A 20,610-nucleotide genomic window follows, 5' to 3' on the forward strand; every position below is an offset into this window, starting at 1 on the left:
CAGGCCAAAGCCAGGAGCCTGGAGCTCCATCCGGGTCTCCCACGTGGGTGGCGGAAGTCCAAGCTCTTGGGCCGTCCCCTGCTGCTTTCCCAGGTGCATTATCTGGGAGCCAGGACGCCAGTGGCGATGCAGGCTGCAGCTTAACCCTCTGCGCGCCCACAATGGCCCTGCCTTCCGTGTAACAGACAGACAGGGCCCACGGCGGGAAAGGTGGCCCCAAAGATGGTCACGGAGCACAGGCCCATAAGGGCACGCGAAGCCCCAGGTCGAGAGAGAGAGAGAGAGAGAGAGAGAGAGAGAGGTATTCCATCCGCTGGTTCACTCCCCAGTTGGCTGCAATGGCCAGAGCTGCGCCGATCCGAAGCCAGGACCCAGGAGCTTCTTCCGGGTCTCCCGCACGAGTGCAGGGGCCCAAGCACTTGGGCCATCTTCTACTGCTTTCCCAGGCCACAGCAGAGAGCTGGATCGGAAGTGGAGCACTGGGTTTCAAACCGGCGCCCATTTGGGACACCGGCACTTCAGGCCAGGGCGTTAACCCACTGCACCACAGCGCCGGCCCCTCCTGCTTGAGTTTAGATTCTGAACCTTTTCCCACTCAGGCCGCTTGGGGGCAGTTCCTGCTGCTCGCCCTGAGGTCCTGTGCTGGCCTTGGTGCCCCACTGCCCGGCCCCCGGTCTGACCACGCCCCTGCCACTCCCCCCAGGACCCGTGGAGCAGTCAGAGCAGTCTGCCTCCTTCCGCTTCCGTCCCCCCGCTGCCCTGTCCTAGGCCTGCTGTGAGCCCTCCGCCTGCAGCGTGCTGACCACCCCCCACCCCGCTCAGCGCCCCTCCCCGCCTGGAGCACCCCTCCGCGGTCCTGGTCACCTGCTGACACTAGCACTCGCCTCTGGGCAGAACGGTGACTCCGCGGCGTGCTGGCTGGGTGGCCTTGGGCACGTTGTGGGACCTCAGGGCCTCGGCTTGTCACCAGGGAAACGGGGATGCTGGCAGCCCCTGGTCACAGGGGCTGCGCGTGTAGACGGAGGCACCTGGGTGACAGCGAGACCTGGTCCTGCCCGACACACAAGCGTCTCACCTCCTTGGAGCCCTGCTGGTTCCGGGGGCCCCCCAAGCCCATTGGTCACACTGTGCGTCAGTCTCCACCGCCTGCTGGTGCCGGGAACAAGAGTGAGGCTGACAAATGCTCACGTCCCGCAGAGCCCCCCACGGTCCCGCAGGGCTCAGGGCCGTCACCCACTGAGCAGACAGAGGCCGCCAGAGGCACAAGACCCCTGTTCTGTCCTCCACCAGGGACATCAAGGCCTCACCTCCCCAGGCTGCCTCCTGGGCTGGGGGACAGCCTGGTTGCCCCGACCCTAGGGGGTTGCATGGGGCGGGCTGGGGGGGCACGAGCGGGGAGACCGGCGCACAGACAGCCTGTGCGTGACGCCGTGGCGACAGTGGACTGGGCTCAGCCCGCTTCCTCCTGGCCACCTGGCCTGTCTGTCCCCCGGCCCCACCAGAGGCCCTGTATTACCCCTCATGGGGACCCCTTCCCACCTGGCCCTGTGCAGACTGCGGGCGGGCCCAGCGCTCCCAGCTGCGCCAACCTCAGTGGCGCCCTCTGCTGGGCACCAGATGCCGGCCAGCCCCCCCCCATACCAGGCGTGAGAAACCCGGGGAGGAGACCCCCAGGGCCCTGCCTGCACCCCGCTCCTCCTGTGCCCCAGCAGCCCCCGCTGGTACTTCGGTAGCATCCAGCTCGGCCCCTGGTCCATTTGGCCAGCGCCTCCCAGCTGCCAGGCGCCCCTGCAGGCCCCACCCGTGGGGAGGCTGGGTGGACAGAGAGTGAACAAATGCAGTGCGGTGTGCACAGGGGGCGGCCTGCGCCCTCCCCTCACCCTCTGCTGCCTCACCCCTGCAGGTCTTACCAGCCCACTCTCACACCGGGGTCAGACCCCGGCCCGGCTCCTCCAGGGAGCCAAGGTCAGACTCAGCCCAGGACAGGGCCCGGCCTGCCAGACTCCTGGATGGGGGAACGGGCAGGGGGAGGGACGAGGGCCATCTCGGGGCAGTCGGGGGTCCCTAGTGAGCAGGGGGACGCGTGGCGCTTTCTCGGCGGTGAGGGAGAAATCGGAGACGTCTTCCTAAAAACCACTGGTGGGAGAAATAGCATTTTTTTTAATCTAAATGTTAAAAAAAATGGCAAAAAACAAAACCCAGTACGCTGAGTGAACTTTTGTTCTCGGTTCGTTACGTTCCAAACATATAAAGCCAATTTGTCTTAATAAGGTTAAGATGAGCAATTCCTTTAATCATTTTCCTACCACAGTCGAATTTCTTAATAAAGGATTTCTTGACAGTTTATTTTCTTAAAAGCCCGAAGGAACGGAGTGGGGCTTTGTTGGGCTTCAGTAATGTTTCCCCGCCCCTGAACAGGTGGGGTCGGGAGGCAGCCCCGATGGGCCACGTGCCCTTGCCTGGTTCTTGGCTTTGTCTTTGCTCACAGCTGGAGCCTGGCAAGCGTGGGGGTGGGCTCAGGCAGGGGTGGCTGGGCGGCGGTCAGAGCGGACCCCGGGTTTAGCTCTTTCGCCATATCCATGCCGCCCTGGTCAGGCCACAGCTGTCACGGTGAGGGGCAGGGGATCCCCAGCCTTCCCGTGCTGCTCTCTGTCAGGGCCACGGGGACGACCCAGCCCATGGGGATCCGCTCACCTGGGGGCTTGCCAACTGCGCCTAGAGGGGAGCCAGCCCATCTACACCGGCCGGGACCGCCCGTCTACACCGCTGCAGCTCAGTGGTCGTGAGCATGGGTGTCCTGCCTGTGCCCCCCGGACGCTGGGCTCTGTGTGTTCTTGCCCACAGCTGAGGCCCCCGGGCACGGCGTGGCACCTTCGCCTGGCAGTCACACAGCAGACGAGGCGGGGAGGGATGAGTGGGTGACACTGCAGCCGCCCACGGGCAGCCCAGCGCCGGCAGGGGGGGGCGGACAGTGGGGGAGACTTTGGGTCCTGGTTCTGCCGCCTTGGAGCTGTGACACTGGGGATTCGTGACTTTATGTGTCTGTTCCCCCGGAGGGGGTGGGCGGTGGACACGTGGCTGATGACCCCCATGGGCCGGGAGTCCTCCAGGACCGATGGAGACCTGAGAGCATTTAGCGTGGTCGAGGACACGGAGCAGGCGGGCGCCTGGCCGACAGTGGCTCCCACTCCGAGTGCCCGGGAGCCCCCAGCTGCGTTCTTTGCTTTGCCATTAGTGAGGACTCAGCCTTGGATTTTTGGGGAGGAGAAGAAAGGCATTGGCTGGGGTTGGCCTTGCAGCGTGCAGGTTAAATTGTAGCCACTGAAAGAAGGGAGGAACACGTGGGTTCTAAAACAGCACAGCACACATTGGGAGACACTCATCAACATGAAAGACAGGAAAAGGAAAAGAATGGGTTAAGAAACCAGGGAGGGGCCAGCGCCATGGCTCACTTGGTTAATCCTCCACCTGCAGCACCGGCATCCCATATGGGCCCCAGGTTCTAGTCCTGATTGGGGCACTGGTTCTGTCCTGGTCGCTTCTCTTCTAGTCCAACTCTCTGCTGTGGCCCGGGAAGGCAGTGGAGGATGGCCCAAGTGCTTGGGCCTTGCACTTGCATGGGAGACCAGGAGGAAACACCTGGCTCCTGCTTCGGATCAGCACAGCTCCAGCCATAGCGGCCATTTGGGGGTTGAACCAATGGAATGAAGACCTTTCTCTCTGTCTCTCTCTCTCTCACTGTCTAACTCTATCTGTCAGAAAGAGAGAGAGAGAGAGAGAGAGAGAGAGAGAGAAACCAGGGCAAAGAGCACAAAACTAGTAATAATTCCAAATATTTGACTAATTACAATAAATGTAAATGGACCAAACTTCCAGTTAAAGGATATAGGTTTTCCAGACTGAATTAGAGAAAATCCTAGACCTATAAAAACATGAGGACAGAACAGGATGAAAGTAAAAATGATGACAAACCCTAAGCCAAGGAAAGGCGGTGGAACTTTAACAGGGAACACACGGGCTCCCTGGCGAAAAGCAGGACCCCGAAGCTGCACGTTGTGTGGCCGAGGGTTCTGCGCCTCCTTGCTGCCCCCGGGGGAGGGGGGTCCTGCAGGAGCAGCGTGCCCACTCTGGCCCATTTGCTCTGCAGACCGCAGCTGAAATCTGCCCCGAAGCACGCTGGGTTCCGAGAGACCCACTTCTCCTGTAGACTCACTGTCTACACAGGAGGACGGCCTTCCAGGAGGGGGCAGGGCCTGTGGGAAGGTGGACAGGCCGGACCGGGTGTGGCAAGCATGGGAAGGCCAGTGCGGCTCCCTGCTGTGGCCAGGGTGGGGGAGGACAGCGGAGCAGACTCTGCAGGACCCCAACACCCGGGAGAGGGTGACAGAGAGCCAGGAGCAGGGACGTGGTGAGGTCGAAACTGCATTTGGGGTCATTCTGAAAGCCAGTGCAGCAAAGAGACCCTGGAGGGGGGACGGGAACCTGCTCTCCTCCTGCAGAATCAGGGCACTCCATGTGTCCCACGTGTCCCCCGCCTCACCCTCAGTAAACAGGGGGCCGGTGTCGTGCACAGCAGGTTAAACCCACATGGGCACCAGTTGGAGTCCTGACTGTCCCGGCTGCCCCACTTCTGAGCCAGCTCCCTGCTCATGCACCTGGGAAAGCAGAGGAAGATGGCCTGGGCGCTTAGGCCCCCATATCCGTGCAGGAGACGAAGAAGCTCCTGGCTCCTGGCTTCAGCCTGGCCCAGCCCCAGCCATTGCGGCCGTCTGGGGAGAGAACCAGTGGATGGAAGACCTCTGTCTCTGTTACAGAGCTAACTCTGCCTTTCAAATAAATACAATAAATATTTTTAAGTGAATAGACTTTAAAAATAAAAGGCAGAGAGAGAGAGAGAGAGGTCTTCCATCTGCTGATTCACTCCCCCAAATGCCTGCAACAGCCAGGGCTGAGCCACGCTGAAGCCAGGAGCCTGGAGCTGCATCTGGGTCTCCCACATGGGTGCAGGGGCCCAGGTACTTGAGCCATCGCCTGCTACCCCTCGAGGTGCACATTAGCAGGAAGCCGGAGCAGAAGCAAAGGTGAGACCCCATTGCAGGCTCCAAGATGGGCTGCAGGCGTCCTAAGCAGCCGCTAACTCGCTGCGCCACAACGCCCACTCCTCGCCTAGTTGTTGAGTGCATTACGAAAGGGGTTGGTGGGGGGCCACCACCCACTTCACCTCCCTTCCCCTGGCACCCTGGACAGAGCGTGTCGAGCCGGGAGCAGGCTCTCCCCCGTGCACACCACGCTCCTGCCCCTGTCCAGAGACGCCGGGGAGACTTGGAGAGCCGTGCTTAGGCGGAAGCCCCAGCCGCACACTTGGCGCACGCTGGCCGCTGAGTCACTTGGCCTCGCTGAGCCTGCTGTCCTTGTCCCTGGAGTGGAGCGTGATGGATGGCTGCGGGCAGGAGGGAGGGTGCAGCTGACGACACTGACCGCTGGGGCTGGGCCAGGCTGTGTGGCTTTGGGGGGGTGTGTTTCCCACACCTGCCTTGCGTGGCTGCTGGGACAACAGCCCCCTCCTTCAGCCCAGAGCCTGCCTCAGCCCCGCCCCGTGCTCAGTGCACCCCTGCGGGTGGGTGCTAAGTCTGCGCTGAGCGAATCTCACCAAGGATATGGAGCCCCCAGCACAGGACGTTGCGACGGCCCCACAGAAGGCAGACGCCGGTCACACGGCGCCTTCGCGGCTCTTCCTCCCCATGCAGCATACAAGCGACGGGAGGGAGACAAGGATGCGGAGGTGGTCCAAGGACCAGTGCTGCCTGCTGTGTGCACAGAGAGGCTGCGGCTGGGGGACCTTGCAGGGGAGGCGCAAGGGCACTGGAGAGCTGCGGAGGCATCTACAGGAGGGCAGAGGCCAGCGCAGCTCTGGGAGTCGCAGACCGGGGTGGGGGGCAATGACGCAGGGCCAGGCGGGCGGCGTGCAGGGGGACAGAGCCATGAGGACCTGCTGGCCGACTCCGGGCTCGGGAGTCCCCGAAGGAGGGAGAAGCAGGTGGGACACTCGGTGTGTGCTGGGAGTCTTCCGGGCGTGGCCGGGACCTGCTGAGGGGCGCTGTCTGGGGAGTCTCCCTGGCACCAGGACCACCAGCCCCTCGGCGCTTGGCTTCTCTGTCCTGACTCTGGGGGACGCTCCTTTCAGAGTCCGCCCCCCATCTGGTCGCTTGGTTTCGGAAACCGCAGCCAGGGCGCGACAGAGCAGGGCTCCATGGCGAGCGGCGCGCTCGGTCCTATGGACAGTGGGCAGCCCTGGAGGCTCTCAACGGAGGGAGCCACGCCCCGATGTGCTTGGCTACGGAGGGCGCCCCCAGAGGGGGCTGAGAGGCAGCGGGGGCACCAGAACTCCAGCCCAGAGCCCCCAGCCAGCCCCCAGCCTCACACAGGCACCCTGAGTTGCCAGCAGGGTGCCCCGACCCCAATGCAGCCGGGGCCTCGGGAGGTGTCCGTCACCCCCACGTCCAGCCCGGCCCCCGGCCCGGCGCAGACACCACTGGCACTCCTTCCCGGGAAGCGGTACAGGGCTTCCTCGGCCCCCTGCGCGTGCCGCAGTCATGCGCACTGTGGGGGGGGGGGGGGCGCAGAGGCGCACGAAGGAAGTAAAGATCTCCTTGTGTTTCCAGCTCCGTGGCCAGGAGTGGGTGCAGCCCCGGCCCAGATCCGCTGCCGGCTGCCGCCGTGGCTGGGGGCGGGCTTGGCGGCACAAGGCCGGGAAAAGCCAGCGCGGTGGATCCCTGCGCTCACCCTGCACGGCGCCGCTGTGGCTGGCTGCTCTTTCTCTAGTGTTTATTTGCCTAAAGTTGACTACATATTTTTTTAAGTTTTTTTTTTTTTTTTTAGATTTATGTATTTATTTACTTGAAAGCCAGAGTTACAGAGAGAGGTAGAGACAAAGAGAGGGGTCTTCCATCCGCTGGTTCACTCCCCAGATGGCCACAATGGCCGGAGCTGCACCGATCCGAAGAGGGAGCCAGGAGCTTCTTCCAGGTCTCCCACGCGGGTGCAGGGGCCCAAGGACCTGGGCCATCTTCCACTGCTTTCCCAGGCCACAGCAGGGAGCTGGATCGAAGAGGAGCAGCCCTGGCTTCGGATCGGCACAGCTCCAGCCATTGTGGCCATCTGGGGAGTGAACCAGGGGATGGAGGACCTCTCTCTCTGTCTCTACTTCTCTCTGTAACTCTTTCAAACAAATAAAATAAATCTTTAAAAAAAAATGTGGAGCAGCCGGGACTCAAACTGGCACCCATATGGGATGCCGGCACTGTAGGCACAGGCTTTACCCGCTATGCCACAGCGCCAGCCCCCATATTACTTTTATCACCAGAAAAACAAGGTATATGAAAAGTGACTTCATTTTTTATGCTACCTAACCTAGCACCCAGCCCAGGAGATGTCAGTCAATGCTTATTAAACAGCACCGCCCCCCCCCGCCGCCCCCACAGTCCTGCTGTCTGCTCCGCCTGTGCCTTGCCTGCCCCCCAGTTGTGCCTGTAAGCCCCTCCCTGCCACGGCCCTGAACCACAGAGCCCCTCCCCAGTGGGCTGCCAGTTCCCGTCCTGGGAAATGCACTGTCCACATGGGCGGTGGGGCTCAGCTGTGGTCAGGAGGATCCCCAGGTGGGGGCCGTTGAGGAGGGGGCCGCGTCCGGAGTCGCTGGTGCCCTGAGCACACCGGCCGCCCCGGTGGGCTGAGAGGCCTGGGGTGCGGCCCGGGCCCTGCCCTCCCTGGAGGGGCGTGGACTTGGAGGAGACGGGCACACAGCCCAGCACGGGGCGTGGAGGTGCTGGGGGCACCCTGAGCAGGGTGGGCAGAGCAGCTGACACTGGAGGCGGGAGCTGAGAGAGCGGGCGAGGGTGCCCAGGGTGTAGTCGGCAGAGGGAGCAGCGAGTGCGAGGTCCTGGGCAAGTTGGTGTCTGCCGCTGGCGCAGGAGACAAGGGCAGAGGGCAGAACTGCCCGAGGGCAGGGGCCGAGTCTTTTCATTTTTCAAAGCTTTATTTTGTTTGAAAACTGGAGTTACAGAGAGAGAGGGAGAGACAGATCTTCCACCCGCTGGTTCACTCCCCACATGGCCACAACAGCCAGCGCTGGGCCAGGCCGAAGCTGGAAGCCAGACCCTTCATCCCGGTCTCCCACTCGGGTGCAGGGGCCCAAACGCTTGGATCACCCTCCACTGCTTTTCCCAGGTGCATTAGCAGGGAGCTGGATGGGAAATGGAGCAGCCGGGATTCCAACCAGCGCCATGTGTGACGCCAGCATTGCAGGTGGCGGCTTTACCGCTAGGCCACAGAGCCAGCCCCTGGGGGGCGGAGTCTCAGGATGGGCGCTCACTGCTGTTGCCACCTGGTGCGCCCAGCGTGGAGTGAGTGGGAGGCCTGGGGTGCACAGACACTCTGGGGCCTGGGGAGGCCATGGGGCTGGAGCAGGGGTCAGAGGTCGAGGGGCCATCCTGGGGGTGGCCGCAGCAAGGGTCAGGGGCCAGGGCCCAGGGCTCTACTCCCGGGGGCGCGGCAGCCGCCACTCCTCCCCAACCCTAACAGGAACAGCGTGGCGGGGGGGGGGGGGGCCTGGGCGCACCTTCCACACTGTCCAGAGTGGCCCCGGGGGCGCAGACAGCTGCTGGGCAGGATGTCAGAATCCGAGCAGAGCCCTCCTCTCACACCTCCCACGTGGGAGGCCAGGGCTGCAGGCGGCAACTTGACCCACTGAGCCACAGTCCGCCCCCCCCACATACTTTCCATAGGCTTGCTCGTGGGCCCCTAGCCGAGGCCGTGTGACTCCCCCACTGTGGAACATGTGGCCCCAGAGTATGGAGAGCATGTGGGACACTCCTCACGCCCAGGCCCGCATCTGGATTGCGTGTGCAAGGCTACTTTGAACGTGCTAGGTTCAGGGTATTATTAAACTGTATTTCACCGGTTTGGGCTATTTTTAATGTGGCTTCCAGGTAAGTTAAAATGACAACACTAGCGCCAGCCAGGGCCATGCCAAGAGTGCTACTTTCTGATGAGGCCTCACAGATACATTTCTTCTTGTAACTTTGTTTTTTAAAAGGCTTCTTTTATTTATTTGAAAGGCAAGGGGCTGGCACTGTGGTGTAGCGGGTAAAGCCTCCGCCTGCAGTGCCGGCATCCCATGTGGGCGCTGGTTTGAGTCCCGGCTGCTCCACTTCCGATCCAGCTCTCTGCTGTGGCCTGGGAAAGCAGTAGAAGATGGCCCAGGTCCTTGGGCCCCTGCACCCGCGTGGGAGACCTGGAAGAAGCTCCTGGCTCCTGGCTCCCGATCAGCCCGGCTCTGGCCATTGCAGCCATCTGGGGAGTGCACCAGGCAGATGGAAGATTTCTCTCTCTCTCCCTCTCCCTGCTTTTCAAATAATAAATAAATATTTAAAGAAAAAAGAGAGAGAGAGGGATAGAGAGAGATCTTCCATCTGCTGGTTCACTCCCCCAAATGGCTGCGACAGCCAGTCTGAAGCCAGGAGCCAGGAGCTTCTTGCGAGTCTCCACGTGGGTGGGGGGGCCCGAGCACCTGGGCCGTCCTCCTCTGCCTTCCCAGGCCATCACCTGGGAGCTGGACAGGGAGTGGAGCATCCAGGAGGGACTCGAACCAGCGTCCGTGTGGGATGCCAGCACTGTAGGCGGAGACGTAACCTGCCACACCACAGCGCCGGCCCTCTTTGTTGTATTTTTATTCCTGCCTATAAATGTTTGCTCACTGAGCAAAAAAAAAAAAAAAAGTAAATAAATAACAACAGCTGGAGTTCACTGCTGAGCGTGGCTTGGAGGATTTCCTTCCCGGCTTTTTGGTAATCCACGCAGACACTTAATTCTTCCACTTTCAGTTTGATGAAACTGTGATTACACAGCACACTGTCTGCAGTTCTCCACGTCCGCCTTAATAGGAATAGACCATGTGGGAGTCCCCCCAGAGTCGTGAACGAGGCTGGCGCCGTGCCATCCCCCGCCCCGTGCCTGCCCAGCACTGCCCCTTCCGTGGTGCCCAGGCCCCAGCAAGGTCAGCGGGGGAGGTTGGCGGCACAGCAACACCGCCTGCAACAGCAGCTTCCCGTATCGGAGAGCTGTGGGAGCCCGGGCGGCCCTGCATCCCATCCGGCTGCCCGCTAACGTGCCTGGGAAGGCAGCGGAGGACGGCCTGGGCACTTGGGTACCCACATGGAGACCTGGCTGGGCCTGGCGCTTTGTGGGCGTCTGGGGAGTGAACCAGCAGATGGAAGAGTGTGTGTGTGTGTGTGTGTGTGTCCCTCTGTCACTCTGCCTTTAGAATATATAAATGCGGGCCGGCGCCGCGGCTCACTAGGCTAATCCTCCACCTAGCGGCGCCGGCATACCGGGTTCTAGTCCCGGTCAGGGTGCCGGATTCTGTCCTGGTTGCCCCTCTTCCAGGCCAGCTCTCTGCTGTGGCCAGGGAGTGCAGTGGAGGATGGCCCAGGTGCTTGGGCCCTGCACCCCATGGGAGACCAGGAGAAGCACCTGGCTCCTGCCATCGGATCAGCGCAGTGCGCCGGCCGCAGCGCGCCGGCTGCGGCGGCCATTGGAGGGTGAACCAATGGCAAAAGGAAGACCTTTCTCTCTGTCTCTCTCTCTCTCACTGTCCACTCTGCCTGTCAAAAAAAAAAAAAAAAGAATATATAAATGCATAATTTCTCCCGTGAGTCTGATGGGGTTTGTCACCGAATGGCATTCCAGGGCCTTCTGCATTGGGGAACTGCAAGTGCGTTGTGGTAACCGCATATCATGGGTTTCAACAGGCAGCTTTGTGCTGAAGTACACTTGTCTGCACTCCCCTTTCCACACCTGGTGGAAGTCCCCGGGGGGAGGGGGGCGTGCCCCAGGCGGGAGGCGGGGTGAGTGTGCGCCCCGCACGCTAGCTGCTGGTGCTGTGGAATCGCTCACTGCTCACCACATTTGCCGTTTGCACAGCTACCTTGCGGGCAGCACCCGGAATGCCCACTCCCCGTCTGCCCCGCACCCCACACTCAGCCCCAGGGAACGTCTGGGTGGGAGGCAGCCAAGTGGGCGGGGAGGCCGCCGTGGCGACCCCTCGGGGCTGTTTCCAGGTTAGCCTGAAAAGAACAAAGAGGCTGTGGACACCACGGCCGGCCCGTCCTGGCGTGGCTGCCCGGGAGAGGCCAGCACCCTGGCGGGGGGAGGGGCGCTCTGGCACTGACCGGTCTCCCCGCCCCCAGGTGATCCGCACCGACACCTTCAAGCACCTCCGGCACCTGGAGATCCTGCAGCTCAGCAAGAACCTGGTGCGCAAGATCGAGGTGGGCGCCTTCAACGGGCTGCCCAGCCTCAACACGCTGGAGCTGTTTGACAACCGGCTGACCACGGTGCCCACGCAGGCCTTCGAGTACCTGTCCAAGCTGCGGGAGCTCTGGCTGCGCAACAACCCCATCGAGAGCATCCCCTCCTACGCCTTCAACCGCGTGCCCTCGCTGCGGCGCCTGGACCTGGGCGAGCTCAAGCGGCTGGAGTACATCTCCGAGGCGGCCTTTGAGGGGCTGGTGAACCTGCGCTACCTCAACCTGGGCATGTGCAACCTCAAGGACATTCCCAACCTGACGGCCCTGGTGCGCCTGGAGGAGCTCGAGCTGTCGGGCAACCGGCTCGACCTGATCCGCCCCGGCTCCTTCCAGGGCCTCACCAGCCTGCGCAAGCTGTGGCTGATGCACGCCCAGGTGGCCACCATCGAGCGCAACGCCTTCGACGACCTCAAGTCGCTGGAGGAGCTCAACCTGTCCCACAACAACCTGATGTCGCTGCCGCACGACCTGTTCACGCCGCTGCACCGCCTGGAGCGCGTCCACCTCAACCACAACCCCTGGCACTGCAACTGCGACGTCCTGTGGCTGAGCTGGTGGCTCAAGGAGACCGTGCCCAGCAACACCACGTGCTGCGCGCGCTGCCACGCGCCCGCCGGCCTCAAGGGCCGCTACATCGGCGAGCTGGACCAGTCGCACTTCACCTGCTACGCGCCCGTCATCGTGGAGCCGCCCACGGACCTCAACGTCACCGAGGGCATGGCGGCCGAGCTCAAGTGCCGCACGGGCACGTCCATGACGTCGGTCAACTGGCTGACCCCCAACGGCACGCTCATGACGCACGGCTCGTACCGCGTGCGCATCTCCGTCCTGCACGACGGCACGCTCAACTTCACCAACGTCACGGTGCAGGACACGGGCCAGTACACGTGCATGGTCACCAACTCGGCCGGCAACACCACGGCCTCCGCCACGCTCAACGTCTCGGCCGTGGACCCCGTGGCGGCCGGGGGCGCGGGCGGCAGCGGGGGCCCCGGGGCCGGTGGCGGCGGCGGCGCTGGCGGCGGCGGAGGCGGCAGCGGCGGCTACACCTACTTCACCACGGTGACCGTGGAGACCCTGGAGACGCAGCCCGGGGAGGAGGCCCTGCAGCCGCGAGGCACGGAGAAGGAGCCGCCGGGGCCCACGACGGACGGCGTCTGGGGAGGGGGCCGGCCCGGCGACGCGGCGGGCCCGGCCTCGTCGTCCACCACGGCGCCCGCCCCACGCTCCTCGCGGCCCACGGAGAAGGCGTTCACGGTGCCCATCACGGACGTGACGGAGAACGCCCTCAAGGACCTGGACGACGTCATGAAGACCACCAAGATCATCATCGGCTGCTTCGTGGCCATCACGTTCATGGCCGCCGTGATGTTGGTGGCCTTCTACAAGCTGCGCAAGCAGCACCAGCTGCACAAGCACCACGGGCCCACGCGCACCGTGGAGATCATCAACGTGGAGGACGAGCTGCCCGCCGCCTCGGCCGTGTCCGTGGCCGCCGCGGCCGCGGCCGGCGGGGGAGGCGTGGGCGGGGACAGCCACCTGGCCCTGCCGGCGCTGGAGCGCGACCACCTGAACCACCACCACTACGTGGCGGCCGCCTTCAAGGCGCACTACAGCGCCAACCCCGGCGGCGGGGGCTGCGGGGGCAAGGGCCCGCCGGGCCTCAACTCCATCCACGAACCTCTGCTCTTCAAGAGCGGCTCCAAGGAGAACGTGCAAGAGACCCAGATCTGAGGCCGCCCGCGGGACGCGCCCCGCGGGGCCCCGGGACCGCGCGCCTCGGGCGGCGGCGCAGGGCACAGACGGCCGCGGGCCTCCGCGGGCCGGGGCGGGGCTCCAGGTCCAGTCGCGCTCCCCGCCGGGCGGCGGGCGCCCCTCGCCCCTCGCCCCGCCGCCCCCCGCCGCCCCCTCTGACGGTTCGTTTTTGCAGTCTGACGCCCAACCCCGCCCCGCCCCGCGCCCCGGAGCCGCAGAGCCCCCCCGCCCCCCGCGCAGCCCCGCCCCGCCCCCGCCCCCGCCCCACAAACTCTTTTGATACCGAAGGGAGGTTTGCGTCGACGACTACCTGCTCTGTAATTACTTTAAAAAAAAACACGGAAAAAGTAAAAAAAAAATTTTTTTTTGGTTATGAAAGCACAGAAGGAAAACAAAGTGAATGCGGGTGGGGAGCGGAGGAGACGAGGGGCAGCTGGAGCCTGCCGGGCCGGCCCCCCCACCCCGCACACCCGGCACGAGACCCCCGCTCCCCGCCCCGCCCCCCGCTGCGGGTGGGCCACCCCCCTCCTCGGTGCGCCGCGGTCAAATGTGAACACCTGCTGCCCGCCTCGCCGGTGTCCCGGCGCCAGGCCACACTGTCTGCGGGGGAGGGCCGGAGGGAGAGGGGCTGCACCAGGACAGAGCCCTGGCAGGGTCCGGAGCCAGCAAGAGGGCGCGGTGGCTGGGAGACGGGCCTGGACGGGGCAGCTGCGGAGGCGGAGTGGGTGGTCTTAGCCTCCGGAGGGCTGGGGGTGCCTGGGCTGCCGTCCAGAGAAGCTGAGCGAGTGGCCAGCGGTAAGGCCCTCCCTCAGCGGGAAGCCGTCCGCGCAGTGTGGACGTGCAGGGCTGGGCAGCCGCTCTGGGCACGGTAGGGGACACTCAGGCCCAGGGGCGCTCACGGCAGGAAGCCCCCCGACACACACACACACACACACACACACACCGTGTGCTCAGCCCGTGCCCCTCTTCCCTGGGGTGTCCACGCCCACAGCATCTGCTCTCTCCCCCAGCAGACCCCTCGCTGGTCCGTGCAGCGGTCGGGCCCGGCCCTGTCACTCCCCGACATCCTTTCAGTGCGGATGCTGGTTACCAAGGCAACGCCGCAGCGAGGACCAGGTGGCGGCTGGGGGCAGGGCGCCGCGGTGCCGCAGCCTCCGCCATTTCCGGCGGCGGGGCTCCTCTTGGGGGCTCGTCCTGGGGGCACGCAGGGACTCCCTGGCCCCACAGCCGAGGGCTGGAGAGGGAAGGGGGGTGTGGGGGTGAAGCCAACAGAGGGGGGAGCTGGGGGCATCATGGCTGAGTCCAGGTGAGCTGCAGGATGAGGACGGGGGGGGGGGAGGGGGCCCCCTGCACGGGGCAGGGGCCCAGCCAGGACAACTGAGCCCCTGGGCGCCCTGGCCCCCTGAGGAGCAAGTGAGGACCTGCAGCCAACAGGCCGAGGGCCCAGGGTCCTGTCACCACCTCCCCTCCCCACCCAGGATGCAGTTTCCATGGCAACCTGGCCACCAGGAAGGGGGGGGGGACTGCGGAGGAAATTTCCACACCAGCAGGAAGGGGCAGGGCTGTGCAGGGGGAGGCAGGGTGGGGTGGGGAGCCCCACGTGGCCGTGCCCTCTGCCCCCCCCTTGGGGGAGGAGTTGGGAGCAAGGGGCGGTATCGCCCCACCCCTGCCCAGCTCTGGGCCACCGTGGGGAGGGGGTGGTCTGAGGGAGGCCCAAGGGTCAAATGTCCAAAGTCCAGCACAGGCCTCATGCAGGTGCAGCGATCCACGGACCAGCTCCGGCCACAGCCCCCAGGTCCTAGGGCATGGCCCTCGACAAAGGGGTCCCGCGGAGGGTGGGCGTGCTGGGCTTCGGCCGCCTCGGTGAGTCCTGGACGGTCTCAGCACCTTCCTCGGGCTGCTTCCCCGGACCCCAAAAGCCCCTCCGCCCCCAAACACCCCTTTCATCTGCCTAGCCGACTACCACCCTCCCCTGCCCCCTCTCTGTCCCCAGTGTCTGTCCCCCTGTGTCTATCCCCTGTGTGTCTGTCCCCCTGTGTCTGTCCCCACCTCCCCATCCCCTCTCTGTCCCCAGTGTCTCTGTCCCATCTCTGCCCCGTGTCTCTGTCCCCTGTGTCTGTCCCCACCTCCCCGTCCCCTCTCTGTCCCCAGTGTCTCTGTCCCCTGTCTCTGTCCCCACCTCCCCTGCCCCCCTCTGTCCTGTCTCTGTCCCCTGGTGTCTGTCCCCTGTGTCTGTCCTCACCTCCCCTGCCCCCTCTCTGTCCCCAGTGTCTCTGTCCCATCTCTGCCCCGTGTCTCTGTCCCCTGTGTCTGTCCCCACCTCCCCGTCCCCTCTCTGTCCCCAGTGTCTCTGTCCCCTGTCTCTGTCCCCACCTCCCCTGCCCCCCTCTGTCCTGTCTCTGTCCCCTGGTGTCTGTCCCCGTGTCTGTCCTCACCTCCCCTGCCCCCTCTCTGTCCCCAGTGTCTCTGCCCCCTGTCTCTGTCCCTACCTCCCCTGCCCCCTCTCTGTCCCCTGCATCTCTGTCCCCTGGTGTCTGTCCCCCGTGTCTGTCCCCACCTCCCCTGCCCCCTCTCTGTCCCCAGTGTCTCTGCCCCATCTCTGTCCCTTGTCTCTCTGTCCCGTCTCTGCCCCCTGCGTCTCTGTCCCTACCTCCCCTGCCCCCGCTCTGTCTCCCTGTCTCCCCACCCCCATCTCTCCCTCCCTGCCCAGCCCTCTGTCCCCCCACCCCATCATCCGTTCCTCTCTGCCCCAACCCAGGTCAGTCCCTTGTGTCCCAGTTGCTGGCTCAGGGACCGGAGCTGGGCCTAGAACTTGTTTTTGTCTGGAACCGCGACCAGGGACGGATGGCAGGGAGTGTGCCCCCTCCCCTGCAGCTCCAAAGCCTGGCTGCCCTTGGCGAAAGGTCAGTGGCCTCACCACCGGTGCGCGGGGCTCCCGGAGCTCCTGCTCCGGCCCCCTGGGCTGCCGTGTGATCCCATCCCTCTCTGATGGGGGTCCCGGGGGTAGGGAAGCCTGGCACCTCTCCCAGGACCTGCCCCTCTCTGTCCCCCCCCCCAGGCACCCTGATCTTGTGGTGGAAGTGGCCCATCCCAAAATAATCCACGACTATGGGGTGCAAATCCTGTGCCATGCCAATCTCCTGGTGAGCCCCACCTCGGCCCGGAACCTGGCAGCCCTTCCTGTCTCGGTCCCATCGTGCGTCCCTGACCCCACCCCTCCCTGCCTCCACCCACGGCCAGGTGGGGTCACCCTCGGCGCTGGCTGACCCGACCACCGAGCGGCAGCTCCGGGAGGCCTCGCAGCGCTGGAACCACGCCGTGTTTGTGGCTCGAGGGGCCCTGTGGGGCGCTGAGGACATCATGAGGTTGGACGCGGCCGGAGGCCTCCAGGTGAGGGACCCGCTGGGCTCCCCGGGGCCGGAGGGGGCCTGCAGGACCCCAGCCCCTCTGACCTCGGCCCCCGCTCCCAGAGCCTCCGCGTCACTATGGCCACGCACCCGGATGGCTTCCGGCTCGAGGGACCCCTGGCTGCCGCAGCCCACAGCACTGGGCCTCGCACGGTCCTCTACGAAGGCCCCGTCCGTGGACTCTGCCCCTTTGCCCCGCGCAACTCCAACACCATGGCGGCCGCTGCGCTGGCTGCCCCCAGCCTGGGTTTCGACGGCGTGATCGGGGTGCTGGTGGCCGATCTCAGGTGAGCGGAGCTGAGCGGGGAGGGGTCGCGCGGGCTGCAGGCCCCCACACTGACCCCCCCCCGCCTCCTGCAGCCTCGCGGACATGCACGTCGTGGACGTGGAGCTGCGCGGACCCCCGGGGCCCACGGGCCGGCGCTTTGCCGTGCACACCCACAGAGAGAACCCTGCAGAGCCGGGCGCCGTCACGGGCTCGGCCACCGTCGCGGCTTTCTGGCGCAGCCTCCTGGGTGCGGCCGGCCCCTGGAGCGGGGTCCCGAGATCCGGGGGGCGGGACCGGGGTCTGGGGGCGGGGCCCGGGGATCCAGGGGGCGGAGTCCGGGGGTCCGGGGGCAGGGGCCCGGGGCCAGGGTCTGGGGGGCGGAGGGCCGGGGGACCGGAGGCCGGGGGGCCTGGGTCCGCCTGGCCCGACGTCCATTACTCCCGAGCCCCCCAGCCTTCTCGCTCCGCGACTGCCCCGTGCCCCCGCGGGGGTCCGGCTCAGCTCCTGTCTCCCCCGCAGGCTGCCGCCAGCTGCCCCCCGGGCCCGGAATCCACCTCTGCTGAGAAGCCTCCGCCCACCCGGCCGGCCCCTCGGTGGGCGGACCCTCCCCGCCCCCGCCCTCCCCAGCCGGCCCCTCGGCGGGCGGACCCTCCCCGCCTCCGCCCTCCCCGGCCGGCCCCTCGGCGGGCGGACCCTCCCCGCCCCCGCCCTGCCCGGCCGGCCCCTCGGCGGGCGGACCCTCCCCGCCTCCGCCCCACCCCCGGCCAGGCCCCGGCCCCCCTTTCCCGGGATGTCCCTCCCGTCTCAGTAAAGACCCGAGGCTCCTCCCCCACCATCCCGGCCTTGTTTCCCTTCCGTGACGTCACGCCGCGTCCGCACTCCGCGTGTGACGCCACTGCAATGGGCGGGCACAGGCCCGGAAGCTATCGCGAGAACCTACCCGCTGCGTTTCCCAGGAGCTTCCGAGCGGCCGTGGGCGCGGTCGCAGCCAGGGGGCGGGCGCGGGGCGCATTTCCGGGATTTGCACCCCCTCCTCCCCCGACCCACGGAAGTTATAGTCGCGCGCCCTGGAGGGGCGACGGCGGACTTCCGGGTTAAGCGGCCCTGCCCGCTGGGGCCGCCGGGAGTTGTAGTCCACTTTGCTGGTGTCGCTGGGAGCTGTAGTCCGTCCCGCCTGCCCCGTCAGCGCGGAACTGCTCGTGCCGCGCTCGGAGCCCAGCGCCGCCGTCCGAGGGGATGCGGGAGCCCCCGGCTCCGGGGAGCAGAGAGGCCGACGGGGTGAGGGGCGTCGCCAGGCGCAGGGGACCTGGGCACCGCGCTGCTTTTCCTGTTGTCCGGGGAGGGGGCTGGTTGCCAGGGGAAGGCGGGCTCTGGTGTTGCTAGGCGACCGGTAGAGACCCCTCCCCCGTCACCCAGAGGCAGGGGAGGAGACTTCCGGTTTCGCTGGGTAATCAGAGACTTTGTTGTCGGGGGGGGGTCCTCCGTTGCTAGGTAACCAGCGGGGGTCCCGTTGCCCAGGGCCGCGGAGGGCGGCGTCTCCGTCGCCAGCCCCGGATGCCAGGGAGCCTTGTCCCTGGAGAGCCAGGGCGCGGGGGTCCCGTGTCGTCCCCGGCTGCCCAGGCCCTGCCCTCCATGGAGGAAGCCGCCCCCAGGCCCTGGGCCCCTGAGCGGCCTCTGCGCCCCCTCCGCAGGAGGAGCCCAGGACGGCATGTCCCAGGCCCCGGGAGCTCGGCCGCGCCCGCCCTCCGTGTACCACGAGCGGCAGCGCCTGGAGCTGTGCGCCGTGCACGCCCTCAACAACGTCCTGCAGCAGCGGCTCTTCAGCCAGGAGGCTGCCGACGACATCTGTAAGAGGTGACCGCCACCGCCCGGCCCGCCGCCTCCTACCTGGGCCTCCGCCGGTGCAGCCTCCACACAGCCCCGGAGCCAGCCTGCTGCCCGTCCCCCTGGCGCCCCGGGCCCTGGGCCTCCCCCACTGTGCTGCCCCCGGGCCTTTGCACGGGCAGTTAGTTCTCTCTGCAGTTAGTTCTCTCTGCCGGGCGTGGCTGCCCTCACCGGCCCAGACTTCAGACTTCACGCCCGCATCGCGTCTGCACTGCCTGCTGTCCCTCCCAGCCACCGGCTCAGGCCTGGCCCTGGTCCACCGGCCTCCCCCTGACCCCACCCGTGCACCCCAGAAGTGGCCCTGCCTGTCTCTCCCCACTGCCCGCCTTGCGCCGCTGACCCACAGCCCCGAGGGGGGTGGGGGTGGGGGCAGGAGGTGGGCTGTCCCCTCCCACCTGCCCCCCAGGGCCTGCTGGGGACAAAGCTGGATGAGGCTGGGCCCAGAGACACGGGGTGGGGGTGCAGGGTGGCCCTGGGCCTGGAGCACAGGCTGGGAGGTGGAGCCAGCAGGGAGCAGACCACGCAGGGCTGTGGGCGCTGGGCGAGCAGGAGGGACGGGGGTCGATGGGGGGGCGGGGCGGGGGCAGGGTCCTCCCAGAGACAAGTGGGGCCAGTGGCGGCCATCCGGGCGGTCCCAGGCACTGAAGGGCCGGGCCTGGGGGTCAGCGGGCATCTCCAGAGAGGCGACGCCTTGGGTGGGCTTGCAGGACAGAGGAGGGGGATGGTGATGGCGAGAGGGGCGGAGGGGCTCTGTGCAGGGCAGGGTCGGGGTTCAGAGGTGCAGGTCTTGGGGGGCACTGAAGACAAGGATGAGTCGAGGACGAGGGGCCCTTCCTGCGGTGTGGGAAGAGAGGGGGTCCCCGCCTCCACCCCGACTCTCGCCCGCCCCCCAGGCTGGCCCCAGACTCCCGGCTGAACCCACACCGCAGCTTCCTGGGCACCGGCAGCTATGACGTCAACGTCATCATGGCCGCCCTGCAGGGCCTGGGCCTGGCCGCCGTGTGGTGGGACAGGAGGAGGTAGGGCCCCGGGCGCCGCGTGGCCACGGGGTGAGCTAGAGGGCCTGCTCACGGGCAGTCTGGGCAGGAGCAGGTGGGCTGGCGGCAGTGGGGAGGACACGGGTGGGTGGGTGGGTGGGTGAGGGAGGAGCGGGGGGGGCAGGGGGGGTGGAGGGAGGTGCGGGTGGGCGGCGGCTGTGCTGGAGACTGGACAGGCCTGGATCTGGTGGGCGGGCGAGGGAGGGGGTGGGGGCGGGCGGCAGGGCCGGCGACCGAGTCCCCTCGTCCCCTCCGCCCGCAGGCCGCTGTCCCAGCTGGCCCTGCCTCAGGTGCTGGGGCTGATCCTGAACCTGCCCTCCCCCGTCTCGCTGGGGCTGCTGTCCCTGCCGCTGCGCCGGCGGCACTGGGTGGCCCTGCGCCAGGTGGACGGCGTCTACTACAACCTGGACTCCAAGCTGCGGGCGCCCGAGGCCCTGGGGGACGAGGACGGCGTCAGGTGAGCGGGGGCAGGGCCCCCACCGCCCACCCCACCCCCACCCCCACGCGGCTGCCTGGGCTCAGCCTCCCCCTTTCTCCCACCCAGGGCCTTCCTGGCCGCGGCGCTGGCCCAGGGCCTGTGCGAGGTGCTGCTGGTGGTGACCAAGGAGGTGGAGGAGAAGGGCTGCTGGCTGCGGACGGACTGACCGCCGCCGCCGCCTGTCCGCCTGCTGCCTGCCCGCCGGGGTCCCTGCCAGGCCTCGCGGGCGCCAAGTGCCGGGGAAGGGCCTGGGGCCTCGTGGGCCGGGAGGAGGCCCCGCCCCTTCCCCACTCCCCCGCCCCCCAAGCCGCTGCTGCCTCAATAAATCTGTGATTTGCTGCTGGTCTGGCCACGCCCCTCTGCTCGCTGGGGGTGCAGCAGGAAGCCCCCAGGCTGCACGCGGGGCACAGGTTCAGTG

The 20,610-nt window shown here is 66.4% G+C and overlaps 3 protein-coding genes across 5 annotated transcripts in view; all 3 read left to right on the plus strand.

The window, feature by feature from the left end:
• LRRC4B (leucine rich repeat containing 4B) overlaps positions 1-13,237 on the plus strand; it is a 33,566-nt gene extending 20,329 nt beyond the window's left edge. For both annotated transcript variants that reach the window (XM_070063000.2, XM_070062999.2), the window contains exon 3: positions 11,244-13,237. In XM_070063000.2, coding sequence (XP_069919101.1) covers positions 11,244-13,097 — 1,854 coding nt within the window. In that variant the 3' untranslated portion in view covers positions 13,098-13,237. The remainder of the gene's footprint in view (positions 1-11,243) is intronic.
• Positions 13,238-14,825: 1,588 nt separating this feature from the next.
• On the plus strand, positions 14,826-17,622 carry ASPDH (aspartate dehydrogenase domain containing). Its single transcript, XM_070063003.2, has 7 exons — positions 14,826-14,981; positions 15,877-16,021; positions 16,177-16,261; positions 16,359-16,508; positions 16,589-16,812; positions 16,886-17,040; positions 17,313-17,622. The coding sequence occupies exons 1-7, from the start codon at positions 14,924-14,926 to the stop codon at positions 17,354-17,356; spliced, it is 861 nt and encodes a 286-aa protein (XP_069919104.1). The 5' UTR covers positions 14,826-14,923; the 3' UTR covers positions 17,357-17,622.
• Positions 17,623-17,738: 116 nt separating this feature from the next.
• Positions 17,739-20,535, plus strand: JOSD2 (Josephin domain containing 2). 2 transcript variants are annotated; one of them, XM_070063008.2, is made up of 5 exons: positions 17,739-18,071; positions 18,485-18,647; positions 19,571-19,696; positions 19,977-20,171; positions 20,259-20,535. In XM_070063008.2, exons 2-5 carry the CDS (start codon positions 18,502-18,504, stop codon positions 20,356-20,358), a joined length of 567 nt encoding a protein of 188 aa, XP_069919109.1. In that variant the 5' UTR covers positions 17,739-18,071; positions 18,485-18,501; the 3' UTR covers positions 20,359-20,535. The 2 variants fall into 2 exon arrangements, with proteins under 2 accessions (XP_069919109.1, XP_069919110.1); XM_070063009.2 differs by having other exon boundaries at positions 17,933-18,071; positions 18,285-18,647.
• Positions 20,536-20,610: the final 75 nt, after the last annotated feature.

This window comes from Oryctolagus cuniculus, chromosome 18, assembly GCF_051225735.1.
Source record: "Oryctolagus cuniculus isolate XC-2025 breed Fujian yellow rabbit chromosome 18, ASM5122573v1, whole genome shotgun sequence".
In the NCBI taxonomy this organism is placed as follows: Eukaryota; Metazoa; Chordata; class Mammalia; order Lagomorpha; family Leporidae; genus Oryctolagus; species Oryctolagus cuniculus.